We start from the raw sequence: 24,327 nt of genomic DNA, 5'->3' as shown, positions 1-24,327 counted from the left end.
GGCCTGCAGGGGCAGGGGCGTGGGGGGGTGCGGGGGCAGGGATAGCACAGAGAGCCTCTCCCTGGAGGAGACTTGTGGGTTGAAGGCAAAGAGATGAACAGAAGCCTACAGGCAGGGTGCAAGAGAGTATTTTAAGCAAAGGGGACACTGTGTGCAGAAACACAGATGCACGAAAACCTGAATTCGTGTAAAAGAAAACTTTACCAAGTGTCCACCCTGAAGCGGGCACTGTGCCGCGCGGGGGTGACAAGCCTCACAGGGCTCTGCTCTCTCGGATGAAGGGAACTCTGGTCTCTTGAGGCCAGTCACGGGAGCCCCGCAGGCCACTCAAACAAGACGGGACCTGTCCAGAGTCAGGACACACACTGGAACCCATCAGCAGACGGTGATGAGATGAGATGAGCACAGCAGGGAGGAGGCCCTGGGGGCTCACAGCACAGCGGGAGAAGGGCGACGCAGAAATTCCATCCCCAGAGCCCAGAGACACGAGAACAAGGGTGGTGATGGTGCTGTGCTCACAAGGAAAGATCACACAAGAGGCGAGACAGATATGGACACAAGATGAGGACTCGAGCAGGGAAAGCGTGGACTTTGAGCTCCCTGAGGAGCTCCATGGACAGAATGACAACAGTGTTTCTCATTAGCCAGGTGTCATGTTAAACTACACGCTCTATGCACACCAGCTTATCTTCAGAGAAAGCCTGCCCAAACTAAAATATCACTGGAGAGGTTGTCAATAGCCTGCCTGATGGCATCATGCAAACTGGATAAAATTCAGCTGGTAGGCTGGGACTGCCTGCCATGCTCCACTCAACCCTTATTCTCATTTCATTACACTTGTAAGAAAGAAAGCAATCTTTCGTTTCATGTAGTTGAATCTCGAGCGCCCCAGATACACTTTTCTGGAAGGATGTCACTGATGAGGAAAGAGGTTCACAGAGATCAGGTAATTTGTTGAAGGTCACACAATGGAGGAATCAAGTCTGAGCCCAGATCTGTGCATTGACAGAGCCTGGGCCCATACCCACCACCCTGCACAGCACTGCGAGTCCTGAAACTGGGGACCAACAGAAGACATACAGACTACTACACGTGTGTGATCAAGGGACCTGGGTGAACAAGGAGGCCCAAAGACTATAAGGAGTTTCTGAACTGACCCCCATTAAGGGGTCAACTAAGGAACAGAAATTCACAAATAATTCTTAAAAGCAGCCAAAGAAGTATCAGGACAACAAGAGAACCGGGGAATTAAAGATGAGTGACCAGTAGGAGCAAAGCCTCAGGGGGACCAGGTAAGAAGAACAAAACAATTTCACTGGATTTAATAATTTTTTAAAAGTCATTAATTGGTGATCTCAGTCAGGCAATTTTATTGCACTGAATGAAAAGTGCGTCTGCAGAGACAGCAGATGGTGAGCAAGTGTAGACGACAAGCACATGCCACTCCCCTGGATGCTGGACTACACAGAAAGCAAACCAAAGTCAAGGTTGGCTTTGTTTCCCCCAAATGGAGAAGACTCTGTGGATGACAACAAACTGTGGAAAATTCTTAAAGAGATGGGAATACCAGACCACCTGACCTGCCTCCTGAGAAATCTGTAACCAGGTCAGGAAGCAACAGTTAGCACTGGACATGGAACAACAGACTGGTTCCAAATAGGGAAAGGAGTACATCAAGGCTATATATTGTCACCCTGCTTATTTAACTTATATGCAAAGTACATCATGAGAAATGCCAGGCTGGATGAAGCACAAGCTGGAATCAAGATTGCTGGGATGAACATCAATAACCTCAGATATACAGATGACATCACCCTTAAGGCAGAAAATGAAGAAGAACTAAAGAGCTTCTTGATGAAAGTGAAAGAGGAGAGTGAATAAGTTGGCTTAAAACTCAACATTCAGAAAACTAAGATCATGGCATCTGGTCCCATCACTTCATGGCAAATAGATGGGGAAACAATGGAAACAGTGAGAGACTTTATTTTTTGGGTTCCAAAATCACTGCAGATGGTGATTGCAGCCATGAAATTAAAAGATGCTTTCTCCTTCGAGGAAAAGTTATGACCAAAGTTGACAGCATATTAAAAAGGAGAGACATTACTTTGCCAACAAAGGTCTGTCTAGTTAAAGCTGTGGTTTTTCCAGTAGTCATGTATAGATGTTGGACTATAAAGAAAGCTGAGCACCAAAGAACCGATGCTTTTGAACTGTGGTGTTGGAGAAGATTCTTGAGAGTCCCTTGGACAGCAAGGAGATCCAACCAGTCCATCCTAAAGGAAATCAGTCCTGAATATTCATTGGAAGGACTCATGCTGAAGCTGAAACTCCAATACTTTGGCGACCTGATGCGAAGAACTGACTCATTTGAAAAGACCCTGATGCTGGGAAAGATTGAAGGCAGGAGGAGAAGGGGATGACAGAGGATGAGATGGCTGGATAGCATCACCGACTCAGTGAATATGAGTTTGAGTAGGCTCTTGGAGTTGGTGGTGGACAGGGAAGCCTGGCGTGCTACAGTCCATGAAGTCACAAAGAATCAGACACGACTGAGCTACTTAACTGGCTGACTGAACTGAAGTGTACAACTGCAAATGAGAGGCAACAGAGTTAAATAGTGAGAGTACAGTCAGTACCACAGTACTTAGCTGAGGATTTTACAGTGAAACAAGTGGAAGATAAAACTTCCACATGATGAGGTATTTTGTTGGGGCTACTCCCACTGCCAAAGAAAACACTTCCCATGCAACTGTGTGCAGCTGTACTTCCAAATGTGGCCAATCAGATTTTACTTACATTTAGGAAAGAGAAGCCCACAGTGCTTTGTGTCAGCAAAAGGATCACATAATCGGTTTTTGCAGCCCAAAAGATCCACTGACATTTCACGTCTGTGACGTTCCCACCGTAGGAAGGGAGCCCCACAGATGCAGCCCTCTTGGCCTCTCTTCTCATACTCCTGCCCCACACACCAGAAAGGAGACTGGCTCATTGACTGCTCAGTGTAGGAAGAAACGCCTGCCCCTGCCCAGGGGGATGCCCAAGGTAGCTCCCGCAGCTCCGCAGTGCAGGGCGGGCCAGGAAGGAAGTCGAGGTCCCCAATGCTGCCTGTAACCAGCCTGGTAAGCTCGTCCATCTCACCCTAGAGGTCACAGTACAGGCCCACAGCATGCCCTAAGCCACACCCCCAAGACCAGGGTCACCGCAGTGACGCAGGGCTGACCAGTAAGGTCTACCAACTGGTTCCTCTCTGGGTCTTCCTTCACCAACTGGGGTCCCAGGAAAGGAAAGCAAAGGGGTCATTACTGAGTCCCCACTGGCCCTACACCATAATGCTCCCCAAGCAGTAAATCTGTTCTTGGGGATAAAGTGACATCAAAAATACATTTCTGTCTAGAACTAATAGTAAAAAACAACAGGGAGGATGCCCAGGAGGTAGTCCCTTCACCAAGTGGCCAGATAAAGAAACCAGAAAGGCTAGAGACCAGGATGATTACATAATCACAAGGGTGGCAGGCTAATACTAATACTTAAATCCAGATAAGTGACAGTGAAGACAACTCCTGAGATAACTAGCTGCACATCACGGGTGACAGTAACAGCAAAGACGTCCCTTCTAGTGTAAAACCAGGAACCAGAGATAAAACACAGAGTCTGCAGATGATTCCAAAATAACAAATCAGAACTCACAGTAGATGAGAAAACGAGAACACACACAGAGTGGGAAGACTCAGCTTTACAAAGACGTCAAATTACTGAGTTAACAGTAGATAAATGTAACTCATCCCAAAAATATTACGATAGGTCCCCATTCATGCAAGGCTAGAGAAGAGGTTGTGGCCACTCCCTGTGCCACAGAGTACTTGAAAATTCGAAGTAAGACCAACATTATCCTGCTGGTCTTCTACCCTTTGAGTCTGATTTGATTCTGAATAATTTTCAACTGATTTTCAACTCTCTACCTACCTCAGAAACTAATGCACATGAACAAAAATTCTCTCTTCAAAACAAAGTGAAACCACACAATGAAATAGCACTGCTGTGAGAAAGAACGGTCTGCAACTGCAGACACCAAGCTGGATCCCAAATTCAGGGCCAGTGACCGCAGCAGACTGTGTGCACATGGATTCCCCCCACAGGAAGCACAGGAAGCCCTGAGTCCATCTGTGCTGTCGAGAGTCAGGGTCACAGTTGCCTTTGGGTGGCCAGGACTATCTCAGAGAGGCAGCCAGTCTTCTGGTTCTGATCTGGGTATGTTCAGCTTATAAAATTCCACTAGACCTATACGTCAAGGCTGTATATTGTCACCCTGTTTATTTAACTTATATACAGAGTACATCATGAGAAACGCTGGACTGGAAGAAACACAAGCTGGAATCAAGATTGCCGGGAGAAATATCAATAACCTCAGATATGCAGATGATACCACCCTTATGGCAGACAGTGAAGAGGAACTAAAAAGCCTCTTGATGAAAGTTAAAGTGGAGAGTGAAAAAGTTGGCTTAAAGCTCAACATTCAGAAAACGAAGATCATGGCATCCAGTCCCATCACTTCAGGGGAAATAGATGGGGAAACAGTGGAAACAGTGTCAGACTTTATTTTTCTGGGCTCCAAAATCACTGCAGATGGTGACTGCAGCCACGAAATTAAAAGACGCTTACTCCTTGGAAGGAAAGTTATGACCAACCTAGATAGCATAATCAAAAGCAGAGACATTACTTTGCCAACAAAGTTTCGTCTAGTCAAGGCTATGGTTTTTCCTGTGGTCATTTATGGATGTGAGAGTTGGACTGTGAAGAAAGCTGAGGGCTGAAGAATTGATGCTTTTGAACTGTGGTGTTGGAGAAGACTCTTGAGAGTCCCTTGGACTGCAAGGAGATCCAACCAGTCCATTCTGAAAGAGATCAGCCCTGGGATTTCTTTGGAAGGAATGATGCTAAAGCTGAAACTCCAGTACTTTGGCTACCTCATGCGAAGAGTTGACTCATTGGAAAAGACTCTGATGCTGGGAGGGATTGGGGGCAAGTGGAAAAGGGGACGACAGAGGATGAGATGGCTGGATGGCATCACTGACTCGATGGACGTGAGTCTGAGTGAACTCCGGGAGTTGGCGATGGACAGGGAGGCCTGGCGTGCTGCGATTCATGGGGTCGCAAAGAGTCAGTCACGACTGAGTGACTGATCTGATCTGATCTGATGTGTAAGATAAGTATACTTTTCTGTGTGTACATCGTATTGCACTGTAATGTTTTACATAAGAAGATAATAGAGAACTTGGGAAGTAAGAACTTGGAAAACTTTGGAGCAGAGAACGGCAGAGTCATAGGAAAGAATCCACATTAAGACTCCTCACAAGGCTCCTCTAAAGCTCCTGACACAGGCAACAGCAGCGTCCGGACGCCCTCCGGCTCACACCGCATTGCCCACAGCCTCCCTGCGCTCCATCCTGAATCAGCACCCCAAACCCCAACTCCTTTTGCTTCCATTTACAGGAATGAAGGCGCATGACCATTAGCAAGTTTTCCTTTAGCCATTACCTTTGAAAACAAACCAGCACACAGTACAAAGACAGGTCACAAAGAGCACGCTTTACAACCTTACCTAGAACAAACCCAGAATTTTTCAGGCCGGTATCTAACTTTAAAAAAGTTCAATATCCTTCAATACAAAAAACAAAAAAAAGAGTGGCTGAAAGAATATAAACAAACAAACAAAAAAAATTCAGGCAACAGTCTTACAAAGGTGCTCACAGAAGTTGAAAGATAAGGTTAAACAGAACCATGGTGATTTTTCCCCCAATTATTCTGTCTTTTCCTAAAAAGTACTCCCGATAGAGGACACCCTTTCCTGCCTCGGCCCCCAGGAGTCCTCCCAACCCTGATGCACAGGTCTCTTCTCAACGTGTAGGTCCCCAAAGCCGCCCCAACACAACCATGTGGAACCCTGGAGGCAGGTGATGTAGGGGCAGAGCAGGCGGACCCCGTCTCCCCTTGCATGTCCACCTAACCCACAGCAGCGCTCTCACCGCCACGTAGCCCACCAGGGAGGAGGCCGGGGGCAAAAAAGGGGAAAGAAATGGGGAAGCATGCAGGCCCGTGAGGCACTGTGCAGGGGTGAGGACCACTGCCATACCCGAACCCTAAACACAGGTTTCTAAACACAGGACCACCTTTGCATTCGGACAGACGTCAGCATCCACGACTGACACATCTCAAACCACGAGTACATGAGGTTGAACCACATGGGGCTGCTGACCAATAGGCAATTCCATACTCATTCAACTTAACAGGAAACACATAAATTGTTCACATTTTTATAATTACACTTATTTTTAAAAAGCTAAAATAGCTATAATACCTCGGGTTTGGGCAGCTTCCTTTAAAGCAGCTAGAAGGTGAGGCTTCAAATTATCCAAAAGAAATCTTCCTTCAAGACCTGGGAAAAGGGACCTAAAAAGTGACAGAAATGCAGCAATTTTAAGTAGATAAGTTCAATGATATAATTTCAAGCCAGTTATATGTGCTCACTATTTTACCTAAATTATAAGGCACACCTCAATCACACGCAATCCTTGTAATCCAGTCCTATCCAGGTGTGGCTTTAAACCCTGAGGCAGCATGCAAACCCAGGGACAGCCCAGAACACCTTAGAGAAACATGCACTGTATTCCCTGAAATGTCAATAGGCATCCTGAGCTATAATTACCGAGTTATTTGTGAATTTAATTTCATCAAAATAATTTCCTTTTGACTAACTTTAGTTATTACTAGCTCTTTGTAGCCATTCTTTTCTACGTTCTGTTATTAGAATTTCCAGGAACAACAATGGCTTGGACCGCTTTTTAACGCGTAAACATCTGGAGGCCCTTCCACCTTAGAACGTAATGGTGTGTTCTTTCTAATGGAGCAGCTCTGCAGAGCCCCCTAAGGCCGCACGCACACCGACGTGTGCCCCGCCTACCTGGGGTGCTCCTCTGAGGCAATGTAGATCACGTCCTGGTCGCAGGCGGACGAGGAGAAGGGGAGGAAGGCCCCGCTCTGCAGCGGCAGCAGCTCCAGCCCCAGCAGCTCGCTGTAGGCCTGGTCGGAGAGCACGAACTCCAGCAGATGCAGCCTCTCCGGCGCACTCGCGCCGCCCAGGCCCACCTTCCGCAGCACCTGCCGGGTCCACGCAGGCGTCACCTGCGTCAGCGGCCCGGCGCTGGAGGCCATGAGCTGCGCGGCGGCAGCCAGGTGGGCCGGGACCCGGACCACCTCCTTCCCCGAGCGCTGCAGGAAGCGGAGCACGGCCGGGGCGTAGTCCAGGCCCTCGTCCAGGTCCGAGAAGCATGCCTGCTCCAGGGGGACCCAGTGGCCGCCCAGGGAGGGCAGCACCTCGTGCTGGAAGAGCTCCTGGAACAGCGGCTCCAGCGCCGGCCGCCAGGGCAGCTTGACCTGAGCAGCGTCGGGCCACAGCCCGTAGACCCCGGCCACCGAGAGCGGCAGCCCAGGGCTGCAGCCGGCCCGCAGGCGGGCGACGGCGTCGAGGATGAGGGCGGCGTAGGCCCTGGGCACCACACTCAGCACGAGCAGCTCGTTCCACACAGCGGCCGGGTCCCTCCACTGGTCCAGCTCCCGCCACTTGATGCTCCTACGGTTGTCCGTCAGGCCGAAGAAGCCACTGACGTGGACCGGGAGCCCAGTCCGGCTCTCCTCGCCCGGCGGTAAGGGGAGGAAGCAGAAGGCTTTCCCTGAGAATCCAGCTGCCCCGTGCTCCTCAGCCAGACCCGACAGGGGCGTGGCGATGCCGATGACAGGGACGAAGCGCAGCTCGTCTGCCAGCGCGTCCAGCTGCGCGCTAAGGCCCCGGCCTCCCACGCTGTTGCACACCAGCCAAGACGTTTCCCGGGCGCCCTGGGCGTCCCCGTCCTCCAGGACTATGCTCACCGGGTACGTGACGCACGTGACGCCGCCGCTGGGCACCCGCTCACAGTAATCACTGAGGGCGGCCCCCAGCGCCTCCACCGCCCCTGGCCGCTCTGGCGCTGGCGCTGCCGGCTCGCGAGCCGTCACTCTGAAGACCAGCTTCTCCGAGCCGTCGGCCTCGCGGACGTGCAGAGACACGTCCTGCACATTCTTCAGGAAGAGCAGCACCGTGTCCGCGTCCGCCTGGAAGGACTCAAACAGCTCCAGTACCTTTTGCTTGTTGTAGAGGGTCCCGCTGAGCTGGGAGGGCTGCCGCCGAAGCGGGAAACGGAAGAACGTCCCAGGGAAGCTGCCCTTCACAAACGTCTCCTTGGTGCTTCCAAAAAGGCCAATAAACGGCGCAAACTGGTCTGAAAGCTCGCTAATTTCTTTGCTGTCATCTCTGAGATTCCAACACTGGCCTGATTCATGTGGACCGAAAAGTGTCTGATGAGGATCTAACATGCCAATCTGGTCACCACTAAAGATGCAAGGAACATCTGCAAAGGAAAATTCAAGTCACCATCAACTCTGACCTATACCGACACTGATAATCACAATTACACTACACAGTTACACACGGAGAAGCATGAGCCACAGAAGGATTCTAAATAGAGTTATCTAAAAATGAACTAAGTCTTGCTTTGGAAACACAATTCTTTGAATGCAAAAAATGATTTCTCTTTAGATTCAAAAAGCACCAGGTATTGAGAGGGTTTAAGTGATTATTGTGAAAACCTAAGATGTATCTTCAAGCATTTACTAAATTAATTAAAATACATAAGGAATATTTGGATATTTACACTCTCCCTAGAACCTTGTGAACCCAACTAAACAGAACAGAATTGTAGCCTGTGTGCAAAATAAAATTTCAACCACAGATTCTCTGAGAGAATAAGAAAGAACAAGTGATCTCAAGCATGCGTCCCAGAGCGAGTCTGAAATGGACAGTAACTTGAGGACCTAACCTTCACACAAGACCTCTATGGGGTCCACCCATGACACGCAGGGTCACCGACTACAGGCTTAGGCATCACAAGCACCAAATCCTGGGCTCTGGGGTATTTTTAGTAGGCAATGTTATGTCCACCAGCCCACCACCACGTCCAGTCAACAAGGCTGGTCCACAGCCCCTCATTGTCCACAGTCCCTTCTGCACTCCCATTACTGAAACTATGTCAGGGAGAAGACTGGTGGCTGGAGAGCAGAACTAATGACCTTGGAAAGTCCTTGGATTAGAGGTCAGCACCCAGGGAACCCATCCCACATAAGTGTGCTGGTTCTCAGACAGGGAACAAACCCACAGTGAGAGCAGATACCTGCCGCCAGGGGACTCTCTGGACAATACATCCCTGACAATAGGCTCTACACTTATGCAATGCACAAGTGTGTCCCCATAAAATTTAAAAACCACTGCATGTCACAGATGTGAGGAATAACTCACAAATAGTTGAACACATGACTGTTAATATTCACATAATTGTTATATAACATAATGACTTCATCAGTTTTATTATATAATACATAATATACTTAACACAATAGTATACATTATAACACTGTAAATGCAATTTTAAAAATAGATTTGCTAAAAATGGGCCATGGTGAGGATGCTTCTGCGTCCCACTTGCTCAGGGCAGTCCCAATTCGGGCCAGTGGCCAAGAATAATATCACTTCTTAACCCTCAGGACTACCCCAGTTTGGACGATCAATTAATGTTATTCTAACAACAGCTAGAACTCTGCCAGCGCAGCCCCTTCTTCTCCTGCAAGTTCAAAATGCAAAAACAGTTCCAAATTAAGCCATAACTGGTGCTTATTTCATTAAAAAGTTTTATCTCAAAACCACAGTAAATACTAAGAACTCTGGTTCCAGAAGAACAGCCCTAAAAATTATAAGTATTTCCTAGTGTAACTGAATCAGAAACCTCATATTCTTTCTAGATTCCAAACATGACTTCAAAGTAATCATCAAAATACTCAAGTTTAAGAAGAGCAAAATTTCTATAGGGAAAGTGAGAAATCAGATCATTTTAAAGTTCTCTTCTGTGTCAGTTACGTACCATTGGATATTATATTTCCTTCTTCCTGTTATTTAAAAATATGTATAAGAAAATCTGTGAAAACCAGTTTGCCTGACTCAAAAATTTGCAGTGCAAAAGTTTTTAGAGTAACAATTTTGTATAGGCTTTCAACTGCTGATGTAGTAGGCTTTCAGCTGCTGATGTAAAGTCTCAAACTTCACATAAAGTAACTGACTATACTACATTGATTCCACCGAAAATGATGACATTAACTTTTGCATCACACGATGAAGATTTGATATGGTTACCAAGATAACTAGAGAAAACACAAGACACACTGAAATTTCATTGGCGTTCAATATTGTCTCTGAAGTTTACCCAATAATATACAAATCAGAGGCTAAAATAACTTTGAATCTCAAGACTGAAAAGCAAATACCACACCTGTGATATGATAGACAGAATTGAAGCCAATTCCAAATCTTCCAACCTTCAAAGGGTCGTCCTTCTTCCTGCTCCGCGCTATTTCCTGAATGCCGTGCCAGTCCTCCGGGGTGAACACCGCATTGTTGTACACATAGAGAGCAGGCCCTGGGGTCAAGATGCACAGGAAGGGGCTTAGAAAGAAGGGAGCTTGGACACTCACTTCTCCTATACAAACTTCCTCTATGTAATAATGCTTATTTGATGAAAAGACAGAAAGAACTGAAAACAGTGACTGATCCAGTATCACCGTTTGGTTGCTCTCACAATAAAAACAGTATTGTTGACCCAAAATCCAAAGAGGAAAAATTATAGTGCTTAGATACTGAAAACACAGCACAAACAAGAAAATTAATCACAGTGTACTACTTTGTAAAACTTGACCCTAACATATTTACTTATATATTTTTGTAAATGGAATTACCTATAAATGTACTGAGAAGACTAAAGAAACCATGTTAAAATAATGCTTTTCACGTGCCTATGAATTCAAGCACAGATATGGGGATGCTGGTTATAATCTATGTTACAAAAATGGCATGACTGTAAAATATCTGTAAAATAGTCAAAGTAGAGACATGAAAAACCCAAGCCTAAGAGGTTACTACAGGAAGGTTGACCACATGGAGATCATGGTGTGTCCCACATAGCAGGAAGGGCGTGGGTGGGCTCTGGGAGCCCCTGGCTTCTGGGAGCCCCTGCCCTTCCTTCACTTGTAGCTCCTAATTAACTACACCCTTGAAGTCCTTAGTAAAGTGAGAAACTGAGGAAATCTCTCATTTTTCTGCATTGGATCTCTCTCATCAGACACATTCTGAGTCTTCTGTCTTCTCATTATATAAAAGAAACAAAAACAAGTTGAACCCAAGAGTTCTCATCTACAACACTAAGCGTCCGTAAAGGGGAAAAAACGGTAATCCAAGAAGATGACACCAGCCAAGACACCACTCTTGTCTGAATGTGAGAAAAACCACTCACACACCATGAGCACAAAGCGCCCTCAATAGACGTTAGTTAAATAGATCACCAGCTTGAACATCTGGAAGTTCACGGTTCACGTATTGCTGAAGCCTGGCTTGGAGACTTTTGAGCATTACTTTACTAGCATGTGAGATGAGTGCAATTGTGCGGTAGTTTGAGCACTAGTTGGCATTGCCTTTCTTTGGGATTGGAATGAAAACTGACCTTTTCCAGTCCTGTGGTCACTGCTGAGTTTTCCAAATTTGCTGGCATATTGAGTGCAGCACTTTCACAGCATCATCTTTCAGGATTTGAAATAGCTCAACTGGAATGCCATCACCTCCACTAGCTTTGTTCGTAGTCATGCTTTCTAAGGCCTACTTGACTTCACATGCCAGGATGTCTGGGTCTAGGTGAGTGAAAACACCTTCGTGATTATCTTGGTTGAGAAGATCTTTTTTGTACAGTTTTTCTGTGTATTCTTGCCACCTCTTCTTAATATCTTCTGCTTCTGTTAGGTTCATACCATTTCTGTCCTTTATTGAGCCCATCTTTGCATGAGATGTTCCTTTGGTATCTCTAATTTTCTTGAAGAGATCTCTAGTCTTTCCCATTCTGTTGTTTTCCTCTATTTCTTTGCATTGATCACTGAGGAAGGCTTTCTTATCTCTTCTTGCTATTCTTTGGAACTCTGCATTCAGATGCTTGTGAGAGTTGGACTGTGAAGAAAGCTGAGGGCTGAAGAATTGATGCTTTTGAACTGTGGTGTTGGAGAAGACTCTTGAGAGTCCCTTGGACTGCAAGGAGATCCAACCAGTCCATTCTGAAGGAGATCAGCCCTGGGATTTCTTTGGAAGGAATGATGCTAAAGCTGAAACTCCAGTACTTTGGCCACCTCATGCAAAGAGTTGACTCATTGGAAAAGACCTGGATACTGGGAGGGATTGGGGGCAGGAGGAGAAGGGGACGACAGAGGATGAGATGGCTGGATGGCATCACTGACTCGATGGACGTGAGTCTGAGTGAACTCCGGGAGTTGGCGATGGACAGGGAGGCCTGGCGTGCTGCGACTGATGGGGTCACAAAGAGTCGGACACGACTGAGCGACTGAACTGAACTGAACTGAACTGAAAGAGATTACCAGGGCTTCGCTGGTGGCTCAGATGGTAAAACATCTGCCTACAATGCAAGAGACCTGGGTTCGATCCCTCGGTCAGGAAGATCCCCTGGAGAAGGAAATGGCAACCCACTCCAGTACACTTGCCTGGAAAATCCCATGCACCAAGGAGCGTGGTAGTCCGTGGGGTCGAAAAGAGTCAGACATGAACTGAGCAACTAACACTATAGTCCATGGGGTCGCAAAGAGTCAGACATGACTGAGCAACTTTCACTTTCAAAGAGATCACAATCGTGTTCAGCTCCTTCTGGACATCCAAGTTTTAAAAATCTGTCTAATGTGACATCACTGACTCAGCTAAATAGCAAAAACTCCTAGACATGAAAGAGCTGAGAAGCAAAACACCTCCAGGATCTCTTCCCATTTACAGCTCTACAGGACACTCCGACCAGCAGAATGATGCCAGACAGAGAGCATGGCGACACACGCAAGCTCCTGGGACCCTCAGAGTAACTGGGGGTGGCCGTGTCCTCGCCAGTCCATGGACAAGCAGGCTGACATGCCACCAGGCTCAAGCTCCACTCAGGCCCAGGGAGGAACTCGAGGGGCAGAGCTGACACTGGGTACCAGCGCCCATGGACGTGGAGCACGGGCAGCCCCAAGCAGGATCGGGACTTAGACAGAAGTCCGTCACATCTGCACTAAGTGTCTTTCAACAATGCTTATATCACAGACTCTCAGGGCCAGGAAACCTACTGGTTTCATCCTCTCACTGTAAAACTGAGCTTGCCTGAGATCAGCAAAGGTGGCAGGAGTCAAGACTAGAATGAAAACCTCTTAACATGTTACATCTCATCTCTTTATAGAATTAAAAAAAAAAATGCAACTTCCACATCATAAGAATAAACATATGAGCTATCATAAATGCTAAATATTTAGTATTTAAATATTTAACAGTAATGTTGATTATCCTCCTAAATCATAAAACATCTTTTAAAGAATATATGATTTACACCTCTCTAAAAAAGTATGTCCAGGGAAGTCTGACTTGATCTTCCCTTTTCTCAATGACTTTCCACCACAAACAGTCATTCACAATCATTCTGTAGACTTTAATGCTGCTCTGCAAGTGATGAATACCCTTTTCAACGCAGCACTTCACAACGCAGGGCTTCAGGAGTCCATGTGTTAGTTATGGTTCCTACTGTCTTTCCTTTCATTCTCCTTACTCTATCCTCTCTAGTATTTCTTCCCACCTCCCTTCAAAATACTCCAAGGGCACCTCTCACAGCAGAAAGTAAGACAAAAAACCACAGCCTCTCATGTGAAACAAATCGCCAGTCTAGGTTCGAGGCATGATACAGGGTACTTGGGGCTGGTGCACTGGGATGACCCAGAGGGATGGGATGCAGAGGGAGGGAGGGGGGTTCAGGATGGGGAACACATGTACACCCATGGTGGATTCATGTCAATGTACGGCAAAACCAATACAATATTGTTAAGTAAAATAAATAAATAAAACTGAGATTAAAAAAAAAAAACACCACCTCTAACTTCTTTCCAAATGCAAAGAAGTGTTCTCTTTGGAAAGCGTGCCATTCTATCTTGCTAACAATATAAAAGGCCCACAAGTTTACTGAGTAGAATAAGAGGTTTACGTATTTACACTGTTTGTTACTCTGAGTTTTAAGATTTTTATTCTTTTCTGTTCTGTAAAAATACCAACTAGCAGAGACAGTTGCCCACGAAAAGCAGAGAAAACCTCTGAAGAAGTGGAGTTAAATACGCAGAGAATTGAAGGAGAGGTGGTAATGTGACCATGCACTGAACGCTGTACTGTAAACCATGAAATTCACCTGTTAGTGCACAGAATAAAACATGCCCCTGACTAACGACTGACTCTTACCCTGATATTGTGCCATGTCTTTCGACCAGAGAGTCTGTGTTCCATACTGAGTCTCATCATACAAGAACTTAACTTCTGTGGCCCCAGCATCTTCTGCATTCTGAATTAATTCCTAGAAATACACCAGAAAGAGTAATAGTTAATAAAACAGTAATCTGCCCACCTTGTATTCACCTCGAATATGTAAAAAGCATTTAAACATAAGTAAAGGAAACCCACTATCTGGATCACGAGCTGGTCTTTGTAGGTTTGCTTGTTTAGTTTATTTAATGAGTGTATTCAAACTAAAAGGATATATCGTAAATACAAATACTGAACTAAAACAATTATCCTTTTAAATACACTCACCCAAAAAGCAAACTTCTAAATCCAGGAGTCAGGCAGGCATGGGTTCATGGCCCCTGACTGTGGGTTTAGTATTATTTTATTTGGTCAGCTGGTTGGTTTGCAATGCTCCTGCACAATGTTTTACATAAATTCACAAAATTACAATATGTAATTATATAAAAATTGCCCCAAAAAAGCATTAGTAGAGCAACACTGCTTGACTCCAGCACACAGGGGCCCCTTTGCCTCTGAACCCTCACACATTCATGCCAACTGCATCTCAAGCCGTCCTGTTCAGCACATGCACGGCAGGTGCAGAGGGAAACAGATACAGCCATTCAAATCTAGACAAAGCGTTAAAATGCAAACACGAACAGGACTTCCTGGTAATCTCTCTCATCTCATGGTTACCAGCATGGAGGTGCACATGCATGCCACCCTGCCCTACCTTCAGAATCTGCCCTCCTTCTGGGTACCGTCTCAAGATGTCCTTGAGGAAGTCCACAAGCGGTGGCGTCGTTTGACCAAATCGACCTAAAAGAGAGAACACGTTCCAACATGATTGTTATTAAATCATTAATAGCCTTTACAAATAATGAATACCATTTGGTTCTTAGAGACAGTAAAGCTGTGCAATTCTTACTTCACACACGTCACTGCAGCCCTCTGGTATGAAAACCTACCTGACTACACAGCTTCAGTACAAAGTAGAGTAGACTCAATTTTATCAAATCTGAAACTTCTTAATTAAATTACAAATTTGGGTTTTAAAAAACACTAAAAAAAATCCTAAATGTCACATAAGATTATTAACTCAAAAATAAAGAGCATGGGGAGCTGCTATTTTCCAAAGCAAATGAAATAAATGGCGCTATTTTATGGGTGCTTTGGAGGTGGTTTTTGTCGCTAAGTCGTGTCTGACTCTTTGTAACCCTATTGACTGCAGCCCGCCAGGCTCCTCTGTCCACGGGATTCTCCAGGCAAGAATAGTGGAGTGGGTTGCCATTTCCTTCTCCAGGGGATCTTCCCAACCCAGGGACTGAACCTGTGTCTCCTGAATTGCAGGCAGATTCTTTACTGCTGAACCACCAGAGAAGCCTTTGCATCTAAGAAGCCAGAGATGGAAGTGCCTGTCATGCCAGCCTTAATATTATTCTCAAATCAACCACCGTTCTCACTGTTCTGAAATGTGGCACAGGCAGCATTCCAATGGCTGTCTGGTTCCCATACCCTCCGTCTCTCCTAAACTGGAGACTTTCAGGACAGGCCAACCAGGTCACCTTCAAACAGGGGACAACAAAGTGTAGGGAGAACAGGGGAGGGAAAGTAATTTCCTACATGTACAGAAAAAAATACATGTTTATAAGCAAAAACGAAATCTGTGCTGATGACAAAACCTCAGTCTTAATTAATCTGCATCGTTCTAGTACAACGACCCACCACCACCAAACCCCACAGAACCCAACCCGCAGACAGCTCACCCCAAGGGAGGCTCACTCCACCCATGTGTGCTTCTCTGACCCTGACATGCCCTCATCACATCCCAGTGGTATGTACTTTCATTTCATTTTTAAAACATTATCTTTATGCAATTAAAAATGGAATTGACTCCTAGTAAAGTCAGTGGTATACCTCCCCCTTTTAAGCCTTTTGATTGAAGGTTTACAAAAAGATGACAGTTCTGGGAGGTCAGATCTCCAATCTTGATCCAGTCAGATAACTGAAAAAAAGAAAATGTATGAAAAGCAATACAGTTCCTACTTCTATAAATTCAAAACTTTACCTCATTCTGTTTCACTTAAATAATGTTTGTTAAGTGTTCTAATCAGGAAATAAGTTGCTCTGGAGAAGTGAATATTTCAGAGAACAAAATTTAGTCAAAAATTTTATTTAAAAATTTAAATGGCTCTTCCTTGTGTGCGTGTGTCAGTCACTCAATCATGTCTGACTCTTTTCGACCCTGTGGATTGTGGCCCAGGTTTCTCTGTCCATGGGATTCTCTAGGCAAGAATACTGGAGTGGCTTGCTGTTTCCTCCTCCAGGGGATCTTCCCCACCCAGGGATTGAACCAGCATCTCCTGCATCTCCTGCATTAGCAGGTGGGTTCTTTACCACAGAGCCACCTGATTTTTCCTTAAATAATTACAAATAAAGAGACAGGGACACAAGCCATGGAAGAAAAGCACTGAGGCCAAGAGAGACTGTTAACACTGTTCCAGTGCTTCAGTTGAATGATGGGTTCGTGGCTGTTCATTCTATTAATAATTAATTGATGACTAAAAGAGAGCTATGCATAAGCCAAGGATTAGTAGTTCAACTCAGTTAGCTAAGGTACATTTAAAGAAGAATGCCAGGAAGGGAAGCAGAAGTTTGTACCAAGGACCATGTCTCCAGGTTTTAAGGAGGACTTGAAAGGAAGAACACACGCTGTAGAAGCCTGTTAGTGACAACAGACATGACTGGCTGTGTGACTCCGACACTGGATGCTTCTGGCAGATTGTAATCAGTGGCCTATCTCAGGCAGTAATTCTCCCAAAGAGAACTCAAGCAGCAGAGAGAACCCAGCAGTGTACCTGCGTTCCCTCCTGAGCCTGCCAAGATCTGGGGGTTCTGCTTGGGCCTCTCTCTTGAGACCTTAAGTCACTCAACCAAGCAAAGCTGGTCATATCCATCTCCAGAGGCAATGAAACCTTAAAAGTTGCCGATTTCAGTCTTTGTATTTTGTTTTTAGAACAGAATGATTACAAAATAACGTGAACATTTGGGTCTCTGTTCAGGTCAGCCCTGCTGCTGCTGCTGCTGCTGCTGCGTCAAGTCAGTCGTGTCCGACTCTGTGCGACCCCATAGACGGCAGCCCACCAGGCTCCCCCGTCGCTGGGATTCTCCAGGCAAGAACACTGGAGTGGGTTGCCATTTCCTTCTCCAATGCATGAAAGTGAAAAGTGAAAGTGAAGTCGTTCAGTCGTGTCTGACTCTTTGTGACCCCATGGACTGCAGCCTACCAGGCTCCTCCATCCATGGTATTTTCCAGGCAAGAGTACTGCAGTGGGGTGCCATTGCCTTCTCCGTCAGGTCAGCCCTAGTCTTCTTTAAAAACCTCAGCGATGCTCATTTTCATTTTCCATGAAACAATCATTGTGAAGCAAATAGTATAATATTAACTGCATCTGGATCTCCCAATACTTTTCCTTTGTTCAGTTGTCAAGAGCACAAGGAGTCTCTCAAGATTCAAGGGTTGATAGGCACATTTCTGATGAGCTAAATAAAAGGTAACAATACTTCCCACATCCCGGTTTGAGGTTCAAGCAGATTTGGCTGGAGGAGAAAGAGTCAGGAAGACACACAGTTCTAGTGAGCAGTTTTCCTCTCTTCACGGGACAGGAGGTGGAGGGAACAACGCATAGACCCCTCTTCCAGACCAGGAGAAGCAAGAGAGACAAGGAGGAGGAGGATGGCAGGGGACCTGGAAAGACTGAGGACCAAGTATTGTAAGAGCCCACTCCTAAGTCCATAACCAACCAAAACCAGTTTCTTGCACACCATGAAATATTTAGAATTCTCATCAATAATTCAAATCTCAAAAGTTCTGAGCAACACTGGATAAAGAGGAAAAGAAATTCACCTCTGTGAAAGGTTCACTTATGTAAAAGAGACCCTTCTTGACAGTACATGTTGGCATCACTAAGGTCACCAGTTCAGTAGAAGTCACAGCTCATCTTCTGCATCAGGAGAGAATTACACCCTCTGATTGTTTTCTGGGAGAGCTCCAAACTTGAGTTCAAAGATCACCTTTACTAGTTTAAGTTCTTCTTTGTTTTAAAGAACTTTACATTTAACTTTCATTTATTCCCGATTGACAGCCTGACAGGTTCTTTCTGGTGTGGACTTTGGAATCAGACACACATGGGTTTGAATCCTGATTGGATCCTTCATCTCTCTGACTCTTAGTTTTACTCTTCTGCAGGACGGACCAATCACAACTCTCTCATGAGGCTGGCTGTCCTGCGTAGTAAACGAGATGACATGGGCAAAGTCACCAACAGAACAGTATGTGGAACACAGTTGACTGCCCAGCAAACATTAATCATTTCCCCAGTGAGCTTACCAAGATGCAGAAAGAGAAAGGCCCTGATCAAGTGGTTCCCAAACTCATGGCCCCAGCCCTGCCCTCTAGCCCTTGAGCTTCAGGACCAGATCCACAGCTATCTGTGGGCCACCATGCCCTAGACCATTAACACAGCAGAGATCTTAGAACTGGATCGGTTCAGTTCAGTTCAGTCACTCAGTTGTGTCCAACTCTTTGTGACCTCATGGACTACAGCATGCCAGACCTCCCTGCCCATCACCAACTCACAGAGTTCACTCAAGCTCATGTCCATTGAGTCAGTGATGCCATCCAACCACCTCATCCTCTGTCGTCCCCTTCTCCTCCTGCCTTCAATCTTTCCCAGCATCAGGGTCTTTCCCAATGAGTCAGTTCTTCACATCAGGTGGCCAAAGTATTGGAGTTTCAGCTTCAGCATCAGTCCTTCCAATGAATATTCAGAACTGATCTCCTTTAGGATGGACTGGTTGGAGCTCCTTGCAGTCCAAGGGACTCTCAAGAGTCTTTTCTAACACCACAGTCCAAAAGCATCAATTCTTCAGCGCTCAGCTTTCTTTATAGTCCAAATCTCACATCCATACATGACTATTGAAAAACCATAGCCTCGACTAGACAGACCTTTGTTGGCAAAGTAATGTCTCTGCTTTTTAATATGCTGTCTAGGTTAGTCATAACTTTTCTTCCAAGGAGCAAGCGTCTTTTAATTTCATGCCTGCAGTCACCATCTGCAGTGATTTTGGAGCCCCAAAAATAAAGTCTGTCACTGTTTCTACTGTTTCCTCATCTATTTGCCATGAAGTAATGGGACCAGATGCCATGATCTTCATTTTCTGAATGTTGAGCTTTAAGCCAACTTTTTCACTCTCCACTTTCACTTTCATCAAGAGGCTCTTTAGTTCTTCTTCACTTTCTGCCATAAGGGCGGTGTCATCTGCATATCTGAGGTTATTGATATTTCTCCCAGAAATCTTGATTTCAGCTTGTGCTTCATCCAACTCAGCATTTCTCATGATGTACTCTGCATATAAGTTAAATAAGCAGGGTGACAATATACTGCTTTGATGTACTCCTTTCCCTATTTAAAACCAGTCTGTTGCTCCATGTCCAGTTCTAACTGTTGCTTCTTGACCTGCATACAGATTTCTCAAGAGGCAGGTCAGATGGCCTGGTATTCCAACTTCTTTAAGAATTTCCAGAGTTTGTTGTGGTCCACACAGTCAAAGGCTTTGGCATAGTCAATAAAGCAGAAGTAGATGTTTTTCTGGAACTCTCTTGGTTTTTCGATGATCCAACAGATGTTGGCAATTTGATCTCTGGTTCCTCTGCCTTTTCTAAATCCAGTTTGAACATCTGGAAGTTTCACAGTTCACGTACTGATAAAGCCTGGTTTGGAGGATTTTGAGCATTACTTTGCTAGCATGTGAGATGAGTGCAATTGTGCAGTAGTTTGAGCAGTTTTTCGCATTACCTTTCTTTGGGCTAGGAATAAAAACTAACCTTTTCCAGTCCTGTGGCCACTGCTGAGTTTTCCAAATTTGCTGGCATATTGAGTGTAGCATGTTCAAAGCATCATTCCTTTAGGATTTGAAACAGCTCAACTGGAATTCCATCACCTCCACTAGCTTTGTTTGAAGTGATGCTTCCTAAGGCCCACTTGACTTCGCATTCCAGGATGTCTGGCTCTAGGTTGGTGATTATACCATCATGATCATCTGGGTCATGAAGATGTTTTTTGTATAGTTCTTTTGTGTATTCTTGCCACCTCTTGTTAATATCTTCTGCTTCTGAAGGGCAGAGAAGCCCCAGCAAGATGGTAGGTGCTGGGCGGCAGCTGCGCAGCACTTGAGCAACTGTGAGAAGATACCCTACGTGCGAGAACAAAGGAGAAGCCCCAGCAAGGTGGTAGGAGAGGAGAAATCGCATTTAGAATCAAACCCTATACCCACCAGAGATGCTCAGAGGACTCAAACAAACCTTGTGCACACCAGGACCCAGAGACCCACAGGGACTGAGACAGATCTGTGTTTGAGCATCTCCTGTGGAGGTACATCGGAGAAGGCAATGGCAACCCACTCCAGTACTCTTGCCTGGAAAATCCCATGGACAGAGGAGCCTGGTAGGCTGCAGTCCGTGGGGTCGCGAAGAGTTGGACATGACTGAGTGACTTAACTTTCACTTTTCACTTTCATGCATTGGAGAAGGAAATAGCAACCCACTCCAGTGTTCTTGCCTGGAGAATCCCAGGGAAGGCGGAGCCTGGTGGGCTGCCGTCTATGGGGTGGCACAGAGTCGGACACGACTGAAGCGACTTAGCAGCAGCAGCAGCAGTAGTGAAGGTACGGGTCAGCAGTGGACTGTCACAGGGACAAGGGCTCTAGGTGCAGCAGACCTGGGTATGGCATAAGCCCTCTTGGAGGAGGTCTCCATTAACCCCACCATAGAGCTATCAGAACTTATACAGGACTGGGAAACAAACTCTTGGTGGGCACAAACAGAATCTTATGTGCACCAGGACCCAGGAGAAAGGAGCAGTGACCCCACAAGAGACTGATCCAGACTTGCCCGTGAGTGTCCAGGAGTCTCTGGCGGAGGCATGGGTCGGCGGTGGCCTGCTGCAGTGCTGGGGGCACTGAGTGTAGCAGTGCATGCAGGGACCTTTTGAAGGAGGTCACTATTATCCTTCATTAACTTCACCATAGTCTGGCCTCAGGTCAAACAACAGGGAAGGAACACAGCCCCAGCCATCAACAGAAAATTGGATTAAAGATTTACTGAGCATGGACTGCCCATCAGAAGAAGACCCCAGTTTCCCCCTCAGTCAGTTTCTCCCATAAGGAAGCTTCCATAAGCCTCTTAACCTTCTCCATCAGAGGGCAGACAGACTGAAAACTACAATCACAGGAAACTAACCAATCTGATCACATGGACCACAGCCTTGTCTAACTCAATGAAACTATGAGCCATGCTGTGTAGGGCCACCCAAGATGGATGGGTCATGGTGGAGAGTTCTGACACAACGTGGTCCAGTGGAGAAGGGAATGGCAAACCACTTCAGTATTCTTGCCTTGAGAACCCCATGAACAGTACAACTGATTAGAATTCATTTTATTCCACTGCTACCAGAAGAGGAAAACAGAAGTCTATCGTGTGTTACTTAATTTGGCCCCTGTTACCCACTGGTAATACAGAAACAAGATCTAGGTCACCCCCTTTTCCATGTGCTGTCCTAACTGCTTAAGTCCTGCACAAGCTCAAACACACATAAAAGCAAACTGAAACCTGGGTCACCCCCATCCGCGACCTGCTCATCTCTGCCAGCTGAGAATTATCCTCCCGTCCTGCTCAAGGCTTGTGAACATCCTTGGCAAGGCCTTCCCCTTTATTCTACATCCAACACTCACCCACCATTTCTCCCACTGTTTGCACAAATACACATGGCCATTTGGTACCACACAACCCTGTCTTTCACAAAGCCCCCCATGTATCCTTTCCTTTGGGTTTAAACTCTACAGCACAGGTCTGAAAGCTCACCACTTACACGAGCACAAGGTTCCTACCTAGACTCTCCACACCCACCCACTCAATCCGACCACTCTGCACGCCACACCCACGCCCACCACCCCGCATGGGTGCTCTGCAGAGACGCATCCAGAAACGCTACCAACGGCAAGACTGAGCCACAACTGACTCTTTGGCTATGACCATACCTAGAGGATAAGATGACAAAGCAAATCCAGAGGAGCAACCAAAAAGGTAGGTATAGGACCAGGAGAGGATGTGCAGGAAGGTCAAGAGATGGAGGCGGACGCAGAGAGAGAGGTAAGGCCGAGGAGTTTTCTCCTCTGTCCTGTCCAGAGCCCTGATCCAGTCACTGACCACCACCAAACACCCTGGGGACCAAGCAGTAGGAGGACTGATCCCTGAAGGAACATAAGAACAGGCTAACCTGAAAGCTGTTTAAGCAGGCAAGAAACGGGAGGGTGCACCAGGCACCCTAAAGGCCAGAACTACACTGCGAGATTAAAAATCACAGGCACCAAGTATGTCACTGATGTCTGTACTGGTATTAACAGTAAAGAAATCCAGTACTTGAAATGCCATCCTGGGTACTCAAGCAGTCCTGTGTATCTGGTTCAACTCTTAAAAAGTGAAGATATTTACGAGGATAAAATAATAAGCTAGTTTTTAGTAAAATGTCTCCATTTAACACCTCCTTTAGGAAAACTGCAGTATTTTCACCAGTCTTAAAGGTTATATATAACATGAAATACTCCTGTTTTCCAAAGTTCTGATTAAGTCATTCATTTGCATCTTACAAGCTTTCATATAAATTTACTCCTCAAAATAATGGCTTACATGTTAGAGTATGCCTGAAGACCTTCTCGGCCCTAAATTTCTGTGCTTCAAAGATGGGGGGAACTTCTAAAACATAAAAAGCTAAGGTACTGACCAAGATCCCAGTCAAATGCATAACAAAATCAGAAAAATATGAGTAATGATGAAGTCACTTCAGTGGTGATGGCTCCGAATAAGCAAACCATAAAAAAAAAAAAAAAAAAAACCGCTTGCTATACCGCACATCAGAAAAGTATCTTAATTCAGGAAGTGAAGATTCAGACAAAAAGGGAGAAGGGGATACAGTGCTAAAAAGGCAAATCGACAGAAATCTGAGCAGTGACAGGCGCACACAGCCACCTCATCTGATCACTATTCTCAGAGAAGGATGACTTCCAGGCGGGCAGGAGCCTGGGGCCCCTGTCCCCTGCCTCTCGCCCCCAGACCCCGGTCCTCCAGTCCTCCACCACCGCCCCTGATCCCCGCCCCCAAGCTCCGTCGTCCCAGGGCCCCGTCCCGGCCCCCAGCCATCCCTAATCCTCTTCCCCAGGCGCCCTGTCCCGGGTTCCCCCTATCCCCATCCCCGTTCCCAGACCCCCCAACCCCTGTCTCCCATCCCCGATCCCCATCCCCAGGCACCCCATCCCTAGCTCCCCATCCCAGGCCCCCTCATCCCCTGTCGCCCCCCATTCCCGATCCCCGTCCCCAGGACCCCCGATCCCCGCTCCTCCTCATCCCCGACCCCCGTCCCCAAGGCCCCTGTCCGGTCCCCGGCCCCACCCCAGGGCCCGTCCCCGCCCTACCTGCCGGCCGCCGAGCCACAGCTTCTGTTCCGACGCGGGGAAGCCGGTCTCGGCCGCGAGGCGCCGCTTCACGTCGCGCACCGTCCAGGACGCGGGCACCGCTACTGTCCTGCAGCCCGCGCAGCCGGGTAGCACGGTCACCCGGAGCCACCTGCGTGAAGGAAAGGTCTCAGCGGGAGCCACGAGGGGCCTCGGCCCCCGCCGACGCGCGCTCACCTGTCGCCCATGGCGGGTCCTCACGGCCGTGACCACCGAACCCTAGCCATGCTCCCCGCCGGGCCCGGCCCCGCCCGCCGACTGGAGCCGCGGGAGGAAACCGCGGCCGG

General features: G+C 46.7%; 1 protein-coding gene across 2 annotated transcripts in view; it reads right to left on the bottom strand.

Annotated features, from left to right (window-relative positions):
- Positions 1-24,327, bottom strand: part of SACS (sacsin molecular chaperone) — a 68,784-nt gene that overhangs the window by 21,152 nt on the left and 23,305 nt on the right. For both annotated transcript variants that reach the window (XM_059892246.1, XM_015473836.3), the window contains exons 2-8: positions 24,002-24,152; positions 16,391-16,478; positions 15,207-15,292; positions 14,432-14,543; positions 10,410-10,556; positions 6,959-8,441; positions 6,356-6,447 (exon numbers count right to left, since the gene is read on the bottom strand). In XM_059892246.1, the coding sequence (XP_059748229.1) occupies positions 6,356-6,447; positions 6,959-8,441; positions 10,410-10,556; positions 14,432-14,543; positions 15,207-15,292; positions 16,391-16,478; positions 24,002-24,152 (2,159 nt within the window). The remainder of the gene's footprint in view (positions 1-6,355; positions 6,448-6,958; positions 8,442-10,409; positions 10,557-14,431; positions 14,544-15,206; positions 15,293-16,390; positions 16,479-24,001; positions 24,153-24,327) is intronic.

This window comes from Bos taurus, chromosome 12 (assembly GCF_002263795.3).
Source record: "Bos taurus isolate L1 Dominette 01449 registration number 42190680 breed Hereford chromosome 12, ARS-UCD2.0, whole genome shotgun sequence".
Lineage (NCBI taxonomy): Eukaryota > Metazoa > Chordata > Mammalia > Artiodactyla > Bovidae > Bos > Bos taurus.
The sequence above is the reverse complement of the archived record's forward strand: the minus strand, read 5'-3'. Positions and strand labels throughout refer to the sequence as shown.